This window comes from Bombus pascuorum, chromosome 1 (assembly GCF_905332965.1).
Source record: "Bombus pascuorum chromosome 1, iyBomPasc1.1, whole genome shotgun sequence".
NCBI lineage: Eukaryota > Metazoa > Arthropoda > Insecta > Hymenoptera > Apidae > Bombus > Bombus pascuorum.
Genome location: NC_083488.1, coordinates 2,047,620 through 2,067,079, shown reverse-complemented (window position 1 = coordinate 2,067,079; position 19,460 = coordinate 2,047,620). Strand labels below are relative to the sequence as shown.

Sequence of the window (19,460 nt, the reverse complement as noted above, 5' to 3'; positions counted from 1 at the left end):
GAACGTTATCAGTCTGCCCGGAAGAAATTAAAGCGTCTAGCTTACGCTGATAAGGTGGACATACGGTAAAAACCAGTACAATCGGTTTCCAGCGAAGGAACGAGCACTGTGTGCGACATACAAGAGAACGCGAGACAATCGCACTGCTACGAGAGACAGTCGGATCGACGACACGCGTAGGACTACCCTTACATATTTTTCTCACCATATCGAGTTTTAGAAGCATCCCGAATTTGAGAAAATATCGAACAATACTTTCGATGAAATTCAAATATAATAATAACGAGTGTAATTACGACAGAGACGCTATAAACACGTCGTTACATGTTTTATTCGTATAGTCTTACGCCCTGTAAACTTGAATAAACTTGACCAAAATCCATCCCTCGGTCAAGATGATCGCTGGCTGTACAAATATAATTAATGGGACTCGCGATAATCCTAAGGAACTGTCATAAAATTTAGCATTTTCACTTTATCGTTAATTGCTGCAAAACATCTTTCAGGTCGAGAAATTCATTAAGGCGATCGTTGATGGGGCGACTAGCACCCATCGCTAGTTCCGTATAAATACTTCCGTCACAGAACGTAACTTACGTGCTATCATCCCTTCGAACAGAATACGTCTTAACTTGTTGGTCACTCTTCACCTCATATTCTTCGAGGAAATGTCGTTGGAACAAAGAGTATATTTAAGCTGTTAAATCAGTGTTATAATTATTCATCCACCCCAATTATCTTAATCGAAATAGGATATCGGCTGATTCGTGGCGTCGATCATCGTATCGTAACGAGAATTTACGATTCTCGTTGGCGCGTTGTTCTGTGAACGCGTCTATCCGCGAAGCGGACGAATATGTGGTTTTTTGTTAAATATGTACTAAATATGTTTTATTTTATTCCCATTATTATTTTATTTATTTTTATTTATTTATTTAATCCCCATTAATTATATCCCCATTTTGAAATGTTCTACACAAGCTGATAATCAATATTGACTGTCTATTCATCCAAAGGTATCCTTAACAGCAACTTGAAGAACTGGTAATAGAAATAAACTTTGTAATTTTATAACGTTTATATTGATTTTATTCCCACTATTATTTTATTTATTTTTATTTATTTATTTGATTCCCATTAATTCCCCATCTTTGAAATGTTTTACACAATCTGATAATCAATATTGACCGTCTATTCATCCAAAGGTATCCTTAACAGCGACTTGAAGAGCTGGTAATAGAAATGAACTTTGTAACTTTATAACGTTTATATTGATTCATATTAACCTCTAATCAAAAAGGTTTGAGGTCCTCCGCTTAATAGCCTCGTTAACCCAATTTACACGAAAGAAGAGTGTAGAGACGCGAAGATTAAAGGAACCATGAAGAAAGAATTTATAAGAACACTGTACTCGTATTATGCTAGTAAAAGAATGGTGTTCCGGAAATGAATTCAAGTGGTTTAATTTCTTCAGCAATTGCGTAAAAGCTGTTTGTGACACATCATCACAGACGACTGAAAATATGTGCTTTTATCTTGTATAATTCTTAGAAACGATCGTATAAAAGGAAAAAGCGAATCTATAGTTCAGTTTTACAATTTTATCTTATTTTAATATTACTCTATCTTTTGATCCCATTAATGAAGTACCGAACTGTAATATAATACGGTATACTTACGTATCACAAATAGATAACGTATATCATTATATTAGAGAATGAGAGAGAGAGTAGATATATGCTCCAAATAATTCTTAAAAACACAATTGAATCTGTAAAACCTAAGAAGATCACTATTTCGTCTATTAAATATTATAACGGATACTATATTTTAAGTATTTCGTATACTTCTGCATCTGATGTACAACTCTTCTGTAAATTCACAAACATCCACAGTCCCATTATCACCTTTTACTAGAAAATTAAAAAATGTAAAAGTTAGTTTTAGTCGAAGCTTCGTATGCAATTTAACGAACGGTAAAATAATTTCCTGGAATGTACAAGATGATATAATTAAACGGAAGATTTATGCACTAACATAGACGAGTGCCCTGAATGAAATAGTTCTTTTATTCTACTCTTAACATCGTACCATATCTCTCGTAGCACGATGACCCGACAGAATGTTCGTTGACTTTTGGCACGAAGAAAGGGTCTGTCCATGAAGATTTTATTTCCAATCGTAGTATTTTTTTCCTATTTTTTAAGCATCTTTCCACATAATATCGTAATAACATGACTTTTTCTTGCTTAATGGGGAATTCCGTTGCAATTTCACAGTTATCGATATCTGGCTTGCTGCAAATGTAAAATCAAAAACAACGACCAACAGAAGAGTATTAATTTAAAGCCCCGCTAATGATGACGTATTAATAAACGTCGTGTCTCCATTGCTTATCCTCGTCTCGTCGCCTTCGATGAGAAACGAGAGAAATTACTCGTGGAAGATACCATTTCCATTTGAATGAAAGATACCGCTTTAAGAAACTTTTAAAGTAGATATTTTTTAACTAAAAAATTCGAATAAACAATTTCTAATTACTTCCTGTTCTATAAATTTATATTCGTTACAAAAGTTCTCGACTGTTGTAATTTCCTAGACACTACTAATTACTGAAATTTACGTCTTGGTGTTTATCAAAGGAACAGAGCGACAGAAAAATCTAAGAGAAAAAAAGGCATACGCTAATCTCTTTAAAGTAGCCAGGTAACAGGGGTCTTACCTCGAAACACAGGAAGCTACTGATACGCCTTATCGATATCAGCTACGCTGGAGAACCAACAATGAGAAGCCTCTGGGGTAATTTCCATCGTTAGTAGCTTTGAAAACTAATATAGGAAAACCGGTGAATGACCTATTATCCTACTGGATATCGGGTTCAAGACACTGCAAAATATTCTCCATTGCTTCCACGAATTTTGCCCAGAAAATCTGCCCCTTCTCTCGAAATAACGCAATTGTTACAAAAATTCTGTTTATTGCGTTAACGCGTATAACCCGATAACTCGTAAACCCAGTTTTGGTTGATAAAACGACTCTTGCCATTGGTCCGGAGTTCGTTTAAACCGACGAAAAGATTCTCGAACTCGCACGAAAGTAAACGCGTCTCGTGCTATACCAAAGTACGAACTGTACACGAATCGAGAACGAAAGTGCTGAGACAGAGAGATATGGGACACGACTCTACTAGCCTACTTTTACCAGCCTCAATTTCACTAACCTACATCTGCAGCCCACGACCAACTTGAGAGTTTCGTTTCGTTTCGTTTTCACTTTCGCTGACCGCAACAGTCGTCCTGACCCGACCCAACCGAGATTTCTATTAACCTAGCACACGCTTGCCGAACAGATCTCTCTCTATCGCACCGAGGAAACTAGAGTGTCCTGGGTCAGGATCACGTTCACTTTCGCCGCTCGAACGCTCTCTACTACGGCCACTTTCGATTTCTGTCACTTTCGACTCTGCTCTCACAGCTCGTTTGTTAACACTTTGGCGATGGGCTTAAACATAGTTCATTTTAGTTTTAATTTTAAAATAGCATCATTTTCCTCGAAGGAGTCAACGGATCTTGTAGGAAGTAACGTTGATTCACGTTGGTCGACGATCGATTTATTTGGAGTCTCATATCTTGTATTCGTTTCTTGTATTTTGATGCTGAAATTAATTTTAGGGAACAATACACAGCATAATAGCGATTATACTCTTAGATTTCTTAAGTATTGTAATTTAGATAAAAATAAGAGGAGCGTTATTTAACCGTGCAACATTCTCCTCCTTCGACGCCTGTATTATCGCAACCTGTCAATATCTCCGAATAAATACATCGACCTATAGTCTTCTCACGTGTGTATCTAATAAACAACCACTGATAAGAAACGAACGCAGTCCTTTTAGTTGTAAATCGTATATCTTCAAATTATTACAAAATTGAATATCTCAGAATTAAATTTAATTAAATTTTACAGTTAATAATTTTTCATGGTGTCTTCTATCATAGACGATTTAATTAAATTTTACAGTTAATAATTTTTCATGGTGTCTTCTATCATAGACGATTTAATTAAATTTTACAGTTAATAATTTTTCATGGTGTCTTCTATCATACACGATAGCATTTTTGAATCGAATTTGATCGAAAATAATAAAATTATGTATTATATTTATAACACAGAGATTCGAGTGTGACTGCCACATCATCGCGATAAATCGTATTTAATTTACCATTCCAGGAATCGGCGTGCAAGTTACGTATGAAGGATTTCGGATACCTTCTTTTTTAGAGCGTAACGATTGTTTATGGTACGGCAAAGTATTACATGAGAAATGAGATGAATCATCGTAATAATAGCCATAAATTTCTCGTGATAAGAAAAATTTATCTGGCGGCGACTGTATAAAAGGACCTCGAAAAATGTAGCCTATCAGTAAAGAAAGAGTGTCAACGTGTCGTCGAGAATTGTATCTAATAAAAGTTTGAAAAAATGAAAGGTAACGCTGAGAAATTAAATATTATTCGAATGGGTGAAAAAAGTATCCTAAATTAATTAGAAACTTATTTTTATATCTATCAGACTTCAAAATTATTCTTCTATTCGATAGACAGAGTTAACAAAAATTAGCTTCTTTTGTTTAAAAAAATAATATCGTCCAAAGTATCACTAAAAAATAATGTTTTCTTACGATCGACAGCCATCATCAATATCCTCCTCGTCTCTTCGATCGTTTATGTCTATGGCGCTCCTTTCGACAAATCAGAATGGCTTTCCGCGATCAGAAAACTCAAAAGAGAACAAAACCTCGAGGAAGAAAATCCACTCACGTGGCTGCACCATTCGAATATGGAAAAAAGTGCGTCGAACTTTGACTACCTGCAATGGCTTTTTCGAAACTCGAAACATCGTGACGCGAAACACGGCAATAAAAAGCATGAAAAACATTCCATTCCCTTAAACCTACTACATACAAAAAGTAAGTCTGATTCATCTGACAGATCCGATTCCGAACAAAGCGAACTGATGTTATTTAGGAAGAAGGACACCCGACAGAAAAATTCAAACGAGGAAGAATCTACGGAGAAAAAGTCCGCCGAACTGAGTATTCGTAAAAGGAGCTCCGACGAAGAATATTCTCACGAACAAGACTCTCATAAGCGGAAATCTGATGGAAATCGTTTTCGTAAAAAGGATCATCGCGAAAAAAGTTCTTCCGGATCGTGGAGTTCAACGGATGAAAGCGATTCCTCCGACTCGAATTCTGTCAGTTCCTCTGACAAATCTAATAAGAAACACCAGAAACGCCGTGAATCTAATTCCACGGATAGAAAAAAGAAAGATGATTGGCAGGGAAATGACAGTGATAAAAGTTCAAGTTCCAGTTCTTCGTCAGAGTCTAGCAGCGATTCGTCTTCTAGCGAAGAAGATTTCAAGGAATATTTAAAAAAATCATTAAATGAAAAGGAAAACTACAAAGAAATAAAACATATACTCAAACATTATAAAACGAACGTTCAATACAGGAAACTGTACGAATGGAACAAACGTAGGTATTTGGAATGGAAGAGAAAGATAGACCTGAAGAAGAAAATAATAAAAGCAAAGAAAGATTTACATACAGATAAATTAATGAGCATTTGTAATATATTAGAAGATAGCGATCAGCATGAAGAGCAAATAAGGAAATGTCTAAGAGATTATTTGTCTACGAAAGATGAATTTAATTTTGTAACAGATCTATCGTTGATTCATCTCCTATCGTCTGACGAGAATAAAGTTAATAAGTCTGTAGAGATAGAAAATGAAGGTGGTTTTGAAGTAAGAATTTTAATTGAAGATAATTCACAACCTGGTGAAGACTCGAAACAAACTAAAACTGTGATTAAAACGATTGATAAAGTAATCAATGGCGGAGGAACTTGGAAAGAAACAGAAACTGTTAACGCGGGTAACGTTTATATTTATATACATAATTGACGTATTATTATTATTAATGTATCATTGTTATATGCTCAGAATAAAATTAATCATTTTAATTCTGTAAACAGATGATGAGCAAGCTGTTGACGAAGACAATGATTCCGATAAGGAAGAGAAATTACCCGGTAAAGACAAGACAAACACAGCTGAAGCAACTGGTAACGGACAAACTACAAACTCTATTTTTCGACAACATAAAGTTATTTCACCGGGTGGACTGGAAGTAGCGATAGAATCTAGTTCAAACTCAGGATCAGTTGTAGTCGAAGGAGGAATTAGTGTTTCGGGCAACACCGAGGTAATAAGACAAGCAAGCGATAGCTTAGATAATGGAAAATAAACTTTTAGTGATAACGATAAGTAGGTACATTCACAATACACCATAATAAATACGTGACTAACCAACGATGATTTTCTCCACAGACAGGAAACGCGAACGCTGGAAATTCCAAGGATGCTGCGAACGAACCAAGGGACTCGAACGCTCATGAATCTGCAACGTCAAAATCCCAAAAGACAACTCAATCAGCTTCACAAAGCGAAGCTTCTAGAGAATCAGAAAATCAACGTACAACAGAACCTTCCAGTTCTAAATCAGAAACAGCTATTAATGACGCTCCATCCAGCAATGATCGTGCTACGGTTAGACCAAATAACTCTTTAGGTGAGAGTTCACCATCTAGCGGTGGTGCCAGCGGATCGGAGGATTCGAGTATTAACGAATCATCGACTGTGGCATCTCGACAAACAACTTTAGTGGCTCAACAAACAGCGTCACGAGGTCAACAGGCGACTTCTCAATTAGCTTCACAAACTGGAGCTCCCAGGGCCTCGGAAAATGAGCAGACAACTGAAGCTTCTAGCTCCAAATCTGAAACAGTTATCGGTGATAATTCAGCCAGCGATGATAATAATACGGATAAACCAAACGACGCTTCGGATAAGAACGCAGCAACCGGCAGTGACGCAAGTGAATCGAAAAAATCAACTTCGCAAACTGGACCGCCGTCTGGAGCATCGAACAACGCTTCGAACGAAGAATCTACCACTGATGCTGGCGAATCGGGAGATTCGAGTGTTAGTCGATCAACGACATCGGGAGAAGTAACATCGGTATCTCGAACAAAAGATTCTGAAGTAACACAAGAACAGGCTATCGAATCGTCAACTGTCAAACCAGTTAACAATGGCAGCGTCATGGCCGAAACAGGCAACGGTACAGATAACGGTGAAACATCCACCGATACCAACAAACAGGCAGATGCTAGTGCTAGCGAATCTAGTATATTGAGGAACGAAGAAATACGAACGTCTGCGACTCGGAGCGTAGATTCTTGGACCACGATGACATCATTGCTGGAAACTTCAAGTACCAAATCAGAAACTACTACTACCAATGGCAGCGTCAATGTTTTGAGTAACGTAGATGACAGTGGTAAACCTACTGACAGTGCAGATGCACAAACAGATTCAAATACCAGTGAATCTTCAACATCGAAGGCTAAAGAAACGACATCACCTGCTTCTCAAACAGAAAATTCCGAAGCATCGACTTTGAAGCTGAAAACTACTCCTAGCGACGATAGTGCTGATGTATCGAATAATGTAGATGTTACAACTGGTACAAACGATGTTTCAAATAAGAGTGGAAGATCCACTGGCAGTAGAGGCGATCATGCTACAGCGTCGAACAACGAGCAAACAACATCTTCGCAACCTGAAACTTCTAACGTTACAGATGGACAGCAGGAGATCGAAACATCGAACCAGGAGTCGGAAATAACTCGTGCAATTACCAATGGTAATGAAACGAGTGCAAACAGTTCCAATGAGCAAACGAAGCCAAGTGCCAGCGAGTCTTCAACGTCAGATACAGAAGCAGCTTCTGTTTCTCAAGCTGGAGGAAGTTCTAGTGCGACACAGACAGTACAGGTGACTAAAACATGGAACTCCGATTCGGAAACGACGAGTAATGTGGAAAATACAAATGACGCAAATGGTACTTGGGACAATAGCGGAAGATCAACTAGCAGTTCTAATCGACAAACAGATTCAAACGATGATGGATCCATCGCAACGGAAAGCGAAGAAACAACAGCGGCTAGTTCTCAAGCCAATGGTTCAACTGTAACAGGAGAAGAACAAGGCAGTGAAACATCAAGTACACAAGCGGAAATTAATCTTAGTAACGACAGTGCCAACGCTATTACCGTTACTGGCAAAAATCCCAACGTTATCACTGTGACTAATGACAGTGCCAACACAAGTTCGGACAGCGATGATTTAATCGCGAGTACTAGTCGACAAACAGATTCAGATGCTCAAACAACAAATTCGAACGATAGTAAGTCTGCCACGATAAGCGCACAGAGAATATCTTCATCTCAAACTGACGAATCTATCGCAAATGGAACAGAACGATCGACTGAAACAGCGGATACTCGGACAGTTTCTACCGTCGAATCTTCTAGCACATTAGATGGTTCGAACATTACGATTATTGTTATTGATGGTACGGAGAACAATGGAACATTTGCCAGCGTTGATAGCGAAACAGCAAATTCTAATAGCAGTGAATCAGTAACCGCAAGAGGAGAAAGCGAAACTTCTACCGATTCGGATGGAGGACTTGCAACTGAAGAATCATCTTTAAAGCCAGGAACTACCCAAACTGATCATAGCATTAATACATCGAGCAACATAGGTGAAACAACTGAAACGGAGACAACTCTAAGTAACGAAGAAACGTCTACCGATGAAAGTAATGGACAAACAGACTCAACTGTTACCGAATCCACGACCGAAGAAAACGCACGAACATCGGTATCTTCCTCTCAAACTGAAACGTCCAGTGGTCAATCCGAAACAGAACAGTCGGCTGAGGCACCCGGTGCTCGAACTGAAACAGTTGCTACCGATGAACCTATCAATACATCAAGCGATTTGAACACTACGATTGTTGTTAACGATGGTACAGATAGCGAAACATCAACCGCTGCTAATAGTGGAACATCAAGGAGCACCAATAGCGAAAAAACGGAGTCCAGCGCTAGCGAATCAACAGGTTCTGCTGCTAATGAATCGACAACAACAGGAGGAGAAATAAATACAACTTCTCCAAGAAGCGGAACTTCTACTGCGGCAGGTACAGAAGTTGCGACTGAAGAATCATCTTCGGTATCAGAAACAACGATAGCTGATAGTAACGTTAATGCATCGAGCAGTAATCACGTGGTAACAGGTGGAACAGACGCTACTGTAAATAACGAAGAAACGTCCACCGACGAAAACGATGGGCAGACAGATTCGAGCACTACCGAATCCACAACTTTGCAAAGCGCACGAACAACTTTGTCTCCCTCCCAAACTGAAGAGTCTAGCGTATCTGAAATAGAGCAATCGACTGAAACGTGGAGCGTTCAATCCAAAAGAGTTCCTACTAATAATAGTATCGATAATATGTATAGTAGTAGTAGTACTAGCAGTGGTATTTCGGAAATTAACGAAAAATCAACGACCAGTGCCAGCAAAATAGATTCAAGTCCTAGCGAAGCTACAACTTGGGAAAATACTCAAACAGAACCATCCATCGTCCAAACCACCGATACCGTTACAAAAGTGGCATCGACAACTCAATTGCAAACTCTGCAACTAGAAATCATTCTCACTGATGTCAATGGCACTGTATCGGATTCTTACATAGTTATACTTGATAAAAACAGTGATAATACAGACAATATCTTGGATATTATTAATAGATTACCTAACAGTAGCAGCAAACAAATAAATTCAAGAGTTAATAAGTCTGCCACTTTAGGAGATGCGGAAATATATAACACACTCGCTTCAGAAGCAGTCCCATCGGTTCAACCAAATACCAATGCAAAACCGGAATCTCCTATAGTAGGAATAAATTAGAAATGATTAGTAGAAGTGAAGAACTATGTACGTCGAACCGACGTGTGGTAAAATTGTATTATTATTCATTAAAAGTTACTTGGGATCTTTCGTCGAATAATTTACTAATTAACAATATCGGTGAATCGATAAAGAACTAGTTACAGGTTACAGTCTTGCCTTTTGTAATTTCATGATTTTACGTACAATTATCCTCGAACAGGGTAGTCAGATAATTTCTAATTTGAAGATTTATTTGGAAAGATTTCATTTGTTTTATTATCAAACTTGTTCCTTGTGTAAGAGAGTCAACTTGTGGATTATGCGAAACATCTATTGGTAGGTAATAATGATTTATATAAATACATAGAGAGATCTAAGAGATAAAAGGAATTTACTAACGTTTTTAACTGGCAACTTGTGACTTGCAAAATTTTTCTAATAATATTGGCTGAACTCTGTGCAAAAGATCCCTGATAGAATGACATAAACATTCCCTAAACGTTAATTTCTATCTTTAATAATACAGAACCATTAAAAGAAAAGAGTATACTGTTAACTATATTACGATATAATTACCGATTGCAAAAATTGTTAAAATTTATTAGGAGTATTTCCAACAAAAACTTGTGCTGAACAATCATTAAGAAAACCTTACGTCGTGTATTTCGGTCAAATCTTTCAGATATCCGTTGAAAAATGATGACTTGGTGTAACATATGTAAGTAATAAAGATCATAGTTGTAAAGAAAAAAGGCGTAAAATGTTTGTCATTTCATCACGTGATATAAGAGATAAACGGTGACGCTGTTGAACGACTTGATTTATGGAATTTACGATAATAAATACCCAAAATGGTCGTTTCTTTCAACCATTCGCAGCGAAATAACATCTTGAAAAATATTCAGAACGGAAATATTTCACTAGAATATTTTACATTATACCAATATATCAAGATAAACGATACTTTTGTACTTGCTTATTTTTTCCACGACAAGAACAGCCTGTATCAATCCGTACAGCTTTGTTAAAAAGCCAAATTACAAACATTCGATAATTCTGTTAATTGGCGACTATTGGCCAACGTATATACTCGGAAGTATCGTCGAATTTTTGTAATCTTCTTATTGCGATGCTTAATTAAGTATACGAAACGTCGAACGATTCGCTTTAAATAACTTTTTTTACAAAAGGAAGAAATACCAACCGCTACATAGCACTCATTAGGATAACGACGATTACTATTTCTATGTATATGCGTATACATATTACATATACGCCCGCTTGTACGATACGAATAATTTTATACAAATAAATAATATTCTAATTAAGGATCTTTACAAATTTAAATTCCAAGTAACAGAAGCAAAAATTAAATGATACAAAATAATAAAAATTACGACTTTTCCCAATCGAACAACCGTTCTAAAACACTGTCTCGTTCCCATTGTCGGCCACGTAACGGATCGTTCGCGTGTCCGGTGGCAGCCGATCCGGGCCGCAGTCATCCTGAAGCCACCGCATCGGTCAGTACAGTGTCCGTGACACGTCTTATATCGGCCAGTGATATCTCGACCTGTCCTCGATCGGGTCAGAGTGCGCATTACGCAGCAAAGGCAGTCAATCGCGTCGACAAACTGGAACGTAACGACGAACCTCTGCGTTCGCTCGGTTCCAGTTCGATAATAAACAGCTATTTGCTTTCCGTTATTAACAAGACGAGGATGCGTCCCATAAATATAAATGCGGTTATACACATTATTTCATTGATAAAATCGACCCGACCATATACAATAGTTGGACGAATGTAACTGCTTCCAGACACAGTGTTTTAGGTTTTACATAGATACACAGGACAAAGTTCTAACGTATTCGGATAAGATGTGGACGGTTTTACTGACCTTGGCAGTGACTAGTGCCGTGGGAGAAGTGGTGAACATCCACGTAAACAATGTAAGTATCGTGAGAAATATTTGTTTCTAAGAATAGTTTAGGATTTAGATGTAAAGCAAAGTATAATTTAAATCGTAGCTGCATTTTTCTTTTAACTGTGTCTTAAGGAGTTAGAATTTAAAATCATGTCCTTTTGGCTATTTTTGTACAGATATTTTATAATAGGAGATGGCAACCAATCTTCCGTTTCTTTTTCTTTCAATTTTATTTTACAAGGAAATTACTATTCGTTCGAGCATTGCAATTTTCATAAGAAAGTGGCGCTCAAACCGCTAATAATCGAAATCGAGTATTTCTCGACGCCTGATACATGCATCTTTTAATAGTAATCTAATAGCAGGTGTTTCGTTACATTTAAGGTATCATATTGAAATATAGTTGCTTAGTCTTTCAAGATTTTTACCAAATGCTTCTGAAATATTAGCGAATCGATCGCGCGAACTCGACTAATGAGATATTCTGTCTTTCATCGGTCGTCCAACGCGTTCCTTCGAGCGGACAATTAGTTTGCATTTGGAAACGCAGTTTACGTGGATACAGCAATGCAGCACACTCTGTAATCGTGCAACGTGTACAGTGTACACTGTTTAAGTTGGTCAACGAAATAACAGAGAAATATGCAGCGATTTTGAGAAGAAATTCTCAGATTCGTAACTTTGCAATTTCAGGATACGCAGTCGAAATTCAGCTTCGAAGTCGATTACGAGAACAATCAATTTCTGCTCGATGGAAAACCCTTCCGATACATATCCGGCAGTTTTCATTACTTCCGAACGCCCAGGCAATATTGGAGAGATCGTTTAAGAAAAATGAGAGCAGCCGGGTTAAACGCTGTTTCAACGTGAGTTATTCTTTTCTCATTATCGGTACACCGCTAATTGAATCAAATTAATTTATTCCTATGTCAAAGTTTATGATTAAAACGTTCTCATCGTTCGAAAATTGCAATATCAGATGCTTTCGCTTCTCATTGATATCTTACCGTTTTGATTTCGAAGGCGAACATTCTTCTCGCGATTTTGTCTGCAGATACGTGGAATGGAGTCTTCATCAACCGAATGAAAATAAATGGCATTGGACAGGTGACGCGGATGTAATAGAGTTCATAAACATTGCTCAGGAAGAAGGTTTGTTCGTGCTTTTGAGGCCAGGCCCTTACATCTGCGCGGAGAGAGATTTTGTAAGTATTTCTCGAAAATGTTGTATCTTCTAATTTTCTATTTCGTCGTTCATAAAAATAAATAATGTTTTATATTTAGGGTGGACTTCCATACTGGTTACTAGCACGAGTGCCGGACATAAAATTGCGTACAAACGATCCACGTGGGAATTTTTAACAATTTTTAGCTGCAGGTTATTTCTAAAATTTATCCCTTAATCGAATTTTTCTTTCGCTTTGCAGGATACATGAAATACGTAGAAATATATTTAAACGAAGTATTGGACAAAGTTCAGCCCTACCTAAGAGGAAATGGAGGACCTATAATAATGGTTCAGGTACGAAAAAGATACTTTCGTTGCCGGTATTTATTATGATAAATAACTATTATTTTAATCGTAATGATACTTCATTCGGAAAAAACCTTCTTTTTTCTCCGCTCTTGAAATATCATCGTTTGTTACTTTTAGTTTTTCTACGAAAGAAAATATACTTTCCTCTAACGTTTTTAAGAAAACTTGGTGATACAATTCCTAGAAAATACTTGTTATAATGCTGCGAGAAGCGAAGAGAAGTAGTAAGACTCCGAAATAGGTTCGCAGAAATATATTAACAATCGTCGAACTGCGAATTTCTTAAAAATGAAATCATAGCGGCGATCGTGGGATTTCGATGATGTTTTAGGTGGAAAATGAGTATGGAAGCTACGCATGTGACACGGAATACTTAGGTCGGCTTAGAGACATAATGAGACAGAAGATTGGTACGAAGGCACTTCTGTATTCGACCGATGGATCGAACGTGAATATGCTACGTTGCGGATTTATACCAGAGGTTTATGCCACCATCGATTTTGGACCCAACACGAACGTGACGAAAAACTTTGAGATAATGCGCATGTATCAGCCACGAGCAAGTATCTACGAATAATTAAAATCGTAATAATTTTCACAATAAGACATCGATCGTTGATCATCGTACAGTTACAATTATTAAACGTGAATTTTTAATTAGATGCATCGTATCGAAGTGACGATATCGGTGATATAACAGCAAGTATTTTGATTGAATTTCACGCACATACGTATAAATTAAATTATCTCCAATTTTATACAATACTTGTAGACACGTTTATTGCTCTCGTTATTTAAACATGGCTTTATATGAAAATTGCAAATGTGTATAACGCAACAGTTGTCAGACACGTGTACAGTGTATATCGACATATGCACATTCTCCTTCAAGGCTACATCGCGTTATAAGTGTTGTATCGCGTAAGGTTGAAACCTACGAGTAACATCAGAGACATTCGTAATAAGTCAATGTAGAATACGTGTTTAGATTTACGTGTTTGAAATACGCTTTTACGTAAAATCAGTAGAACTTAATTCGAACGAGATACTACTAAGAAACAATTGCTCTACTTTTTCTATATTTATCTTTTGAAACGACTTGTCTGTCGAATTGAATAACTCTTAATAATGTTTTCTTTTCAAATGGCTGTGTTTCGTTTCTCTTTAGGGTCCCTTAGTAAATTCAGAATTTTATCCCGGGTGGTTGACACACTGGCAGGAACCGTTTCAAAGAGTGCAAACCGCAGTAGTTACGAAAACCTTGGACGAAATGCTATCTTTGGGTGCTTCCGTTAACATATACATGTTCTACGGTGGAACAAATTTTGGTTATACCGCTGGTTGGTACAATTTTTCTAGTTTCTACAAAAGTTGAGAACAATTTTTTCAATTTTCCTTAAAGACACGGCTAGAACACGCGTCAAGTCGTTGAAATATATCAAAAAAGAAATAAAAAAGGAAGTTGTCGATACATGCGTCACATCTGCGAGTTCCTTTTCCGTGAAGACAATTTCGATAATATTCCTAGATAGCTTTCTCAACGGGCGGGAAAACTATCGGTTTATTAATTGAAGAATTTAATTGTATCGTGTCCGATACACAGTACATGACATATACTTGTATAATGAATCTTAATATTCAGAAACTCTTCGTCTCATCGATGTGACAAGACTACAGCTTCGACAGCTGTATAATATACATGCACATAGATACTAACTCAAACGCACGATGCCACAGGTGCTAACGGTGGCGACAACGCGTACAATCCGCAATTGACCTCTTACGATTACGATGCTCCGTTAACCGAAGCTGGTGATCCAACGTCGAAGTACTTTGGGATCAGAAACGTCGTATCCAAGGTATTATTCACGATTCTCCAAAAAATTGGACAACGTTCTTGTCTTTAACGTATACCACGATTTTTATCAGTTATTGTTATAAATTGGGGAAAAAGACAAGAACGTTGTCCAGTCTTTTACATCTCGTTAAACAGCATCGCTTCTCTCCTACAGTATTTGCCATTGCCCAACATGTCCCTTCCATCGCCATCTCCAAAAGGAGATTACGGCACGGTTCTTCTATCGCCGATTCTAAAATTATTCGAACTTCGTGCCCGACAATTATTTGGAACGATCATGGTCGAAGCAATGAACCCATTGACGTTCGAAGAACTGGGACTGTCTCATTGGCTCGTACTATACGAGACCGATCTAGTACGTGGCTCTTCGGATCCTGCGATTTTACACGCCAAAGTTCGCGACAGAGCGTTGGTCTACGTAGACGATCACCTCGTTGGAGTTCTAAGCCGTACCGATAGTATCTACGACATAAGTATAGAGGAGCCTTACGGACAAAGACTGAAGCTACTGGTCGAGAACCAAGGACGATTGAACTATGGAAGTGGACTTCACGATTATAAGGTCAGCCAGTCAATTTCATTGTTCCTTGACACAATTGCATCGAAGTGGATTAACGCGTGGTAGTCTGATTTTTCTTAGACATTGCGAAACAAATTTTAAAGCTAGCTTAACCGAACTTCTGCCGATCGAATTCGTTTCTTTGAACAGCGCATTATTCGAATGGAAAATCCTGAAGAAAATAGGATGATCTTACGTAGCTATAAAAATAACGATAAATTCGCGTATTATCTTATTCCTTGAATGTTCCCTCTGTCTACTAGGGTGTTTCAGAGGTGACTCTAAACGGTATGTCCCTTGGCCCTTGGAAAATGACTGGATTCCCTCTGGATAGCGTGCCGTCTACTCCTCTCGACGACGTCGAATCCACCCTATCCATAAGCAAAACTCTTCGCGATGGCCCAGTTATACTTCGAGGAAACTTTTCAATCTCTGGCCAACCGATGGACACTTATCTAAACACCGGTGGTTGGGGCAAGGGAGTTGCTTTCGTCAACGGACGCAATTTAGGTCGATACTGGCCGCTGGTTGGTCCTCAAATCACTCTCTACGTTCCCGCATCTTATTTGAGAACAGGTGAAAACGAGTTGTTGCTGGTTGAATTGGAATATATACCGATGTCCAAGGAGATGAAGTTGCAAAATGAACCAATTCTCGACTACAAAGTTCGATATTCCAATAGCCAGGATAACTCGAACGATATACGTGTTTTAGTCTGATCGTTGCTCGGAAGACTTTTGCGAAGCTTTTAGTCCTCTTCGTTCTTAAAAGACCGGTTATCGTGAATCGTGTGCAGGATGATCGCTGCGTAATGATGTTCCGTGGGAAATTGTATGATAAAAATAAATTTTATATTGATACGCAATTGGAAATTTCTCGATAAGTATATTTCCCTAATTCGTTATTACAGGTCAACTGTGGATATTTATGCATGCTTTTTATGAAGATAATTAAAAAGGCGAAGCATAGAAAATTATTTAACTTACGAAATATTATAACGAGAATTATACTTTGCATATTTTATATAATTTTGTATATCAGGTGCATTTTGCGCGTCTTTCGCAGCTTGAAATTTCCCATGAATGCGTACAAATTCGTAGTCTAATTATAATTATCGTAAAGCCAGCTTATTAAAAGATAAACGTTACGTTGAAGGACAATCGAAATTAATAACGATAATGATAATCGGTGACGATCTAATTTCAGGCATACGTACATGTGCTCGTTTGATTCATTACACAGACAAGGTTTGCTTACAGCCTATATTTATACTATGTGTTCAACGTATCATACACTTTGATTATTTTAATTACTTGGGATAATGAAAAGGTATCCAAGAAGTCCAAGAATAAATCGCGGAAAGTTGTAGATGGTTCCTGTTTACTTCTTCGAAAGTAAACGCGTTAATCGATATTTCGTTTTCTGCGTTTGAAGAATTAGCGATGGTATTTCGAATTGGCAAATCGAGATCGTGAGACTGCTCGTGCGATCGCAAATTATTTATCACGGCAAATTGTTTCTTGCATATGTTACAACGATACGGCCTGTTTCCTGAAAAGAAATCAACCATTCAGCTCTTATTTTATTCCATGAAATAGTTCACGGATAATTTACCATAACTTAATCTTTCGATAAAAGCTGATAAAACATCGATCAAGATATAAAGATACCAAAAGACGAACAATTACAATACATATAATTTCGTACAAACATTTTAAAACGTGTGAATTTATTTTTATAAATGAGAAATTATTATTTTCTAAAAGAAAAAATTACTCCTACTCTCTGATATCGTTCACAGACTGTCAAAGATCCATCGGTTGTTAGTTCTTACACTTCGCCATGTCTAATTAATATTAATTACCAGTGTGCACTTGCATGTGATGATGTAGAGCTCCAGGTTTACAGAATCCTCGATTGCAAACCGAACATCGCATCGGCCAGTTGCCACTGTGAGAATACCCATGAGCTCTTAAATCACCAGGGGTTGGAAAGGAACGTCCGCATTCGTTGCATTTATGCGGTTTTTCCTGTATATTGCATTTTACTATCAGTATTATACATTAGATTTTGCGATATCGTTTAGAACAAGAAGCAGCAAGTTAAACAAAGTAAGCTTGTTTGCTTATTTTACTTTATGAACTTATTTTACTTTAAAAAAAGATTAATAAATATCAAAGACTAATAAAAACCTTATAATGTGTCATTCGATGATAATACAAATTTGACGAAGCAGTGAAACGCTTTCCGCACATTGGACATTCGTGTGGCCGTTCTCCAGTGTGTATTCTGACATGTGTATTCAAGGAGCTGCTTGTACTGAACATTTTTCCACAGACGACGCAACCATGTGGCTTTTCACCTATTAATGAGCGTAATTTGTCATTCCTTTGAATTTAATTTTATTCCAATAAAAATTGTCTATTTTCTAAATATCTTAGTTTTAAATCTATGATCTATGTTAGCTATGATAAAATTGTAAGAATATTTCATCCAAGTGAAATTAAAATTCCAATTACTATATTCGAGTTTCTGTAATATAATTAACAAGGTAAATTAACACTGACCTGTATGGGTACGTAAATGCCTTTTGAGCAAGGAAGGTCTGTCAAAATTTTTGCCACACGTTTGACAAGGTAAACATCTTTGAAATTTCGAAGAATTTAACAAATTCGTTTTTCTTTCGGGATTGCGACAGCTCAAATCTAACGGCGCATCTTGCACTACGCTGCACACTGTTTCGTTCAACGATAAAATAACAAAGCATTAATCGAACGAAATGAAAAGCAAAACTTATTTTAATTTATGCGATACGCTTTAAGGGATTTATTAAAAGTCGAAGATGACACGTTAAAAGTTTCCTCGCGTGATAGAGAAATTTAAAGTTGCTACTAATCTAAAAGTATTACTTATTTAATTGTATTCGACTCTTACCAGACATTACAAATTTTCTTTAAAATCTTTCTTAAGAGCGACGATATCTGAAAAAAATTCACGTATAACACCAACAAGAAAATTTCCCGCACCTCCGAAGAATCCAAACATGAAGAAGGGTAAATTCGAATTAGGTGGTCGCTGCTCCAAACATATGCAAGCGATTACAGGTGAGAAAGAGGGTTGCGGCGACGAAGGCGCATGTCGGGAGGGCGGTGTTTTTTCAGGAAGGCGGAGTTTGATACCTTTTTATTACATACACAGCATCACGATGATATAAAATGCTTGAAAATATCTTCTAGTAAACTTGATATATAATAAATTATAATTTAATTTTGGTACTTTTACAAAAAATGAAGAATATAAGAGATCGATGGTCTTTTGTGACTATAACTTTTTATTATTCAATTGTTTGCCATTAATAAACGATTTGGTAATTTATTTAATGATATCGAAAAATCGCAAGAATTTTGATATTAAGAATTAAATACTCTATATGTACTTCCACGTTCTGCATTATTTGAGAAGAGAAAATAAAAGCTATCTCTTAAACTTGCTACGTAGGAGACACGTTATAATATAGTTAATAGTTAAATAACATATTGTCACCCCATATCGTGCTTCCTATTATTCTGTAGTGCCAACCAGTACCAAAGATGTTCGAATGACACCGCATTCTCACATAAAGTAAAAGTCATGCAACAAACCACATTTCCTACAATAAGCATTTTTAAAAAATATTCCAAGAAATATTTCCTAACGTTTGAAGCATTA

At 37.1% G+C, this 19,460-nt stretch overlaps 3 protein-coding genes across 3 annotated transcripts; 2 read left to right on the top strand and 1 right to left on the bottom strand.

Annotated features, from left to right (window-relative positions):
- Positions 1–4,359: 4,359 nt before the first annotated feature.
- LOC132914552 (dentin sialophosphoprotein-like) lies at positions 4,360–10,406 on the top strand. The gene is made up of 4 exons (XM_060973756.1): positions 4,360–4,489; positions 4,691–5,941; positions 6,042–6,271; positions 6,397–10,406. Exons 1-4 carry the CDS (start codon positions 4,483–4,485, stop codon positions 9,889–9,891), a joined length of 4,983 nt encoding a protein of 1,660 aa, XP_060829739.1. The 5' UTR covers positions 4,360–4,482; the 3' UTR covers positions 9,892–10,406.
- Positions 10,407–11,358: 952 nt separating this feature from the next.
- Positions 11,359–18,275, top strand: LOC132916104 (beta-galactosidase-like). The gene is made up of 10 exons (XM_060975888.1): positions 11,359–11,823; positions 12,492–12,664; positions 12,853–13,003; positions 13,083–13,146; positions 13,226–13,320; positions 13,667–13,894; positions 14,504–14,675; positions 15,073–15,194; positions 15,348–15,755; positions 16,016–18,275. The coding sequence occupies exons 1-10, from the start codon at positions 11,752–11,754 to the stop codon at positions 16,469–16,471; spliced, it is 1,941 nt and encodes a 646-aa protein (XP_060831871.1). The 5' UTR covers positions 11,359–11,751; the 3' UTR covers positions 16,472–18,275.
- Positions 17,062–18,693, bottom strand: LOC132914541 (gastrula zinc finger protein XlCGF7.1-like). Its single transcript, XM_060973746.1, has 5 exons — positions 18,687–18,693; positions 18,320–18,487; positions 17,945–18,114; positions 17,617–17,782; positions 17,062–17,303 (listed from the first exon to the last, which is right to left on the bottom strand). Exons 1-5 carry the CDS (start codon positions 18,691–18,693, stop codon positions 17,062–17,064), a joined length of 753 nt encoding a protein of 250 aa, XP_060829729.1.
- Positions 18,694–19,460: the final 767 nt, after the last annotated feature.

Bases quoted from the DNA above. Each gene is read 5' to 3' on its own strand.
- LOC132914552 (XM_060973756.1), top strand. The intron at 5,942-6,041 runs GTAACGTTTATA...TTCTGTAAACAG, and splicing joins AACAGAAACTGTTAACGCGG to ATGATGAGCAAGCTGTTGAC. The intron at 6,272-6,396 runs GTAATAAGACAA...TTTTCTCCACAG, and splicing joins GTGTTTCGGGCAACACCGAG to ACAGGAAACGCGAACGCTGG.
- LOC132914541 (XM_060973746.1), bottom strand. The intron at 18,115-18,319 runs GTCAGTGTTAAT...GCTCATTAATAG, and splicing joins GCATTTACGTACCCATACAG to GTGAAAAGCCACATGGTTGC. The intron at 17,304-17,616 runs GTAATTAATATT...ATTTCTTTTCAG, and splicing joins TCACATGCAAGTGCACACTG to GAAACAGGCCGTATCGTTGT.
- LOC132916104 (XM_060975888.1), top strand. From the start codon at position 11,752: ATGTGGACGGTTTTACTGACCTTGGCAGTGACTAGTGCCGTGGGAGAA. The intron at 13,321-13,666 runs GTACGAAAAAGA...ATGATGTTTTAG, and splicing joins GACCTATAATAATGGTTCAG to GTGGAAAATGAGTATGGAAG. The intron at 15,195-15,347 runs GTATTATTCACG...TCTCTCCTACAG, and splicing joins TCAGAAACGTCGTATCCAAG to TATTTGCCATTGCCCAACAT.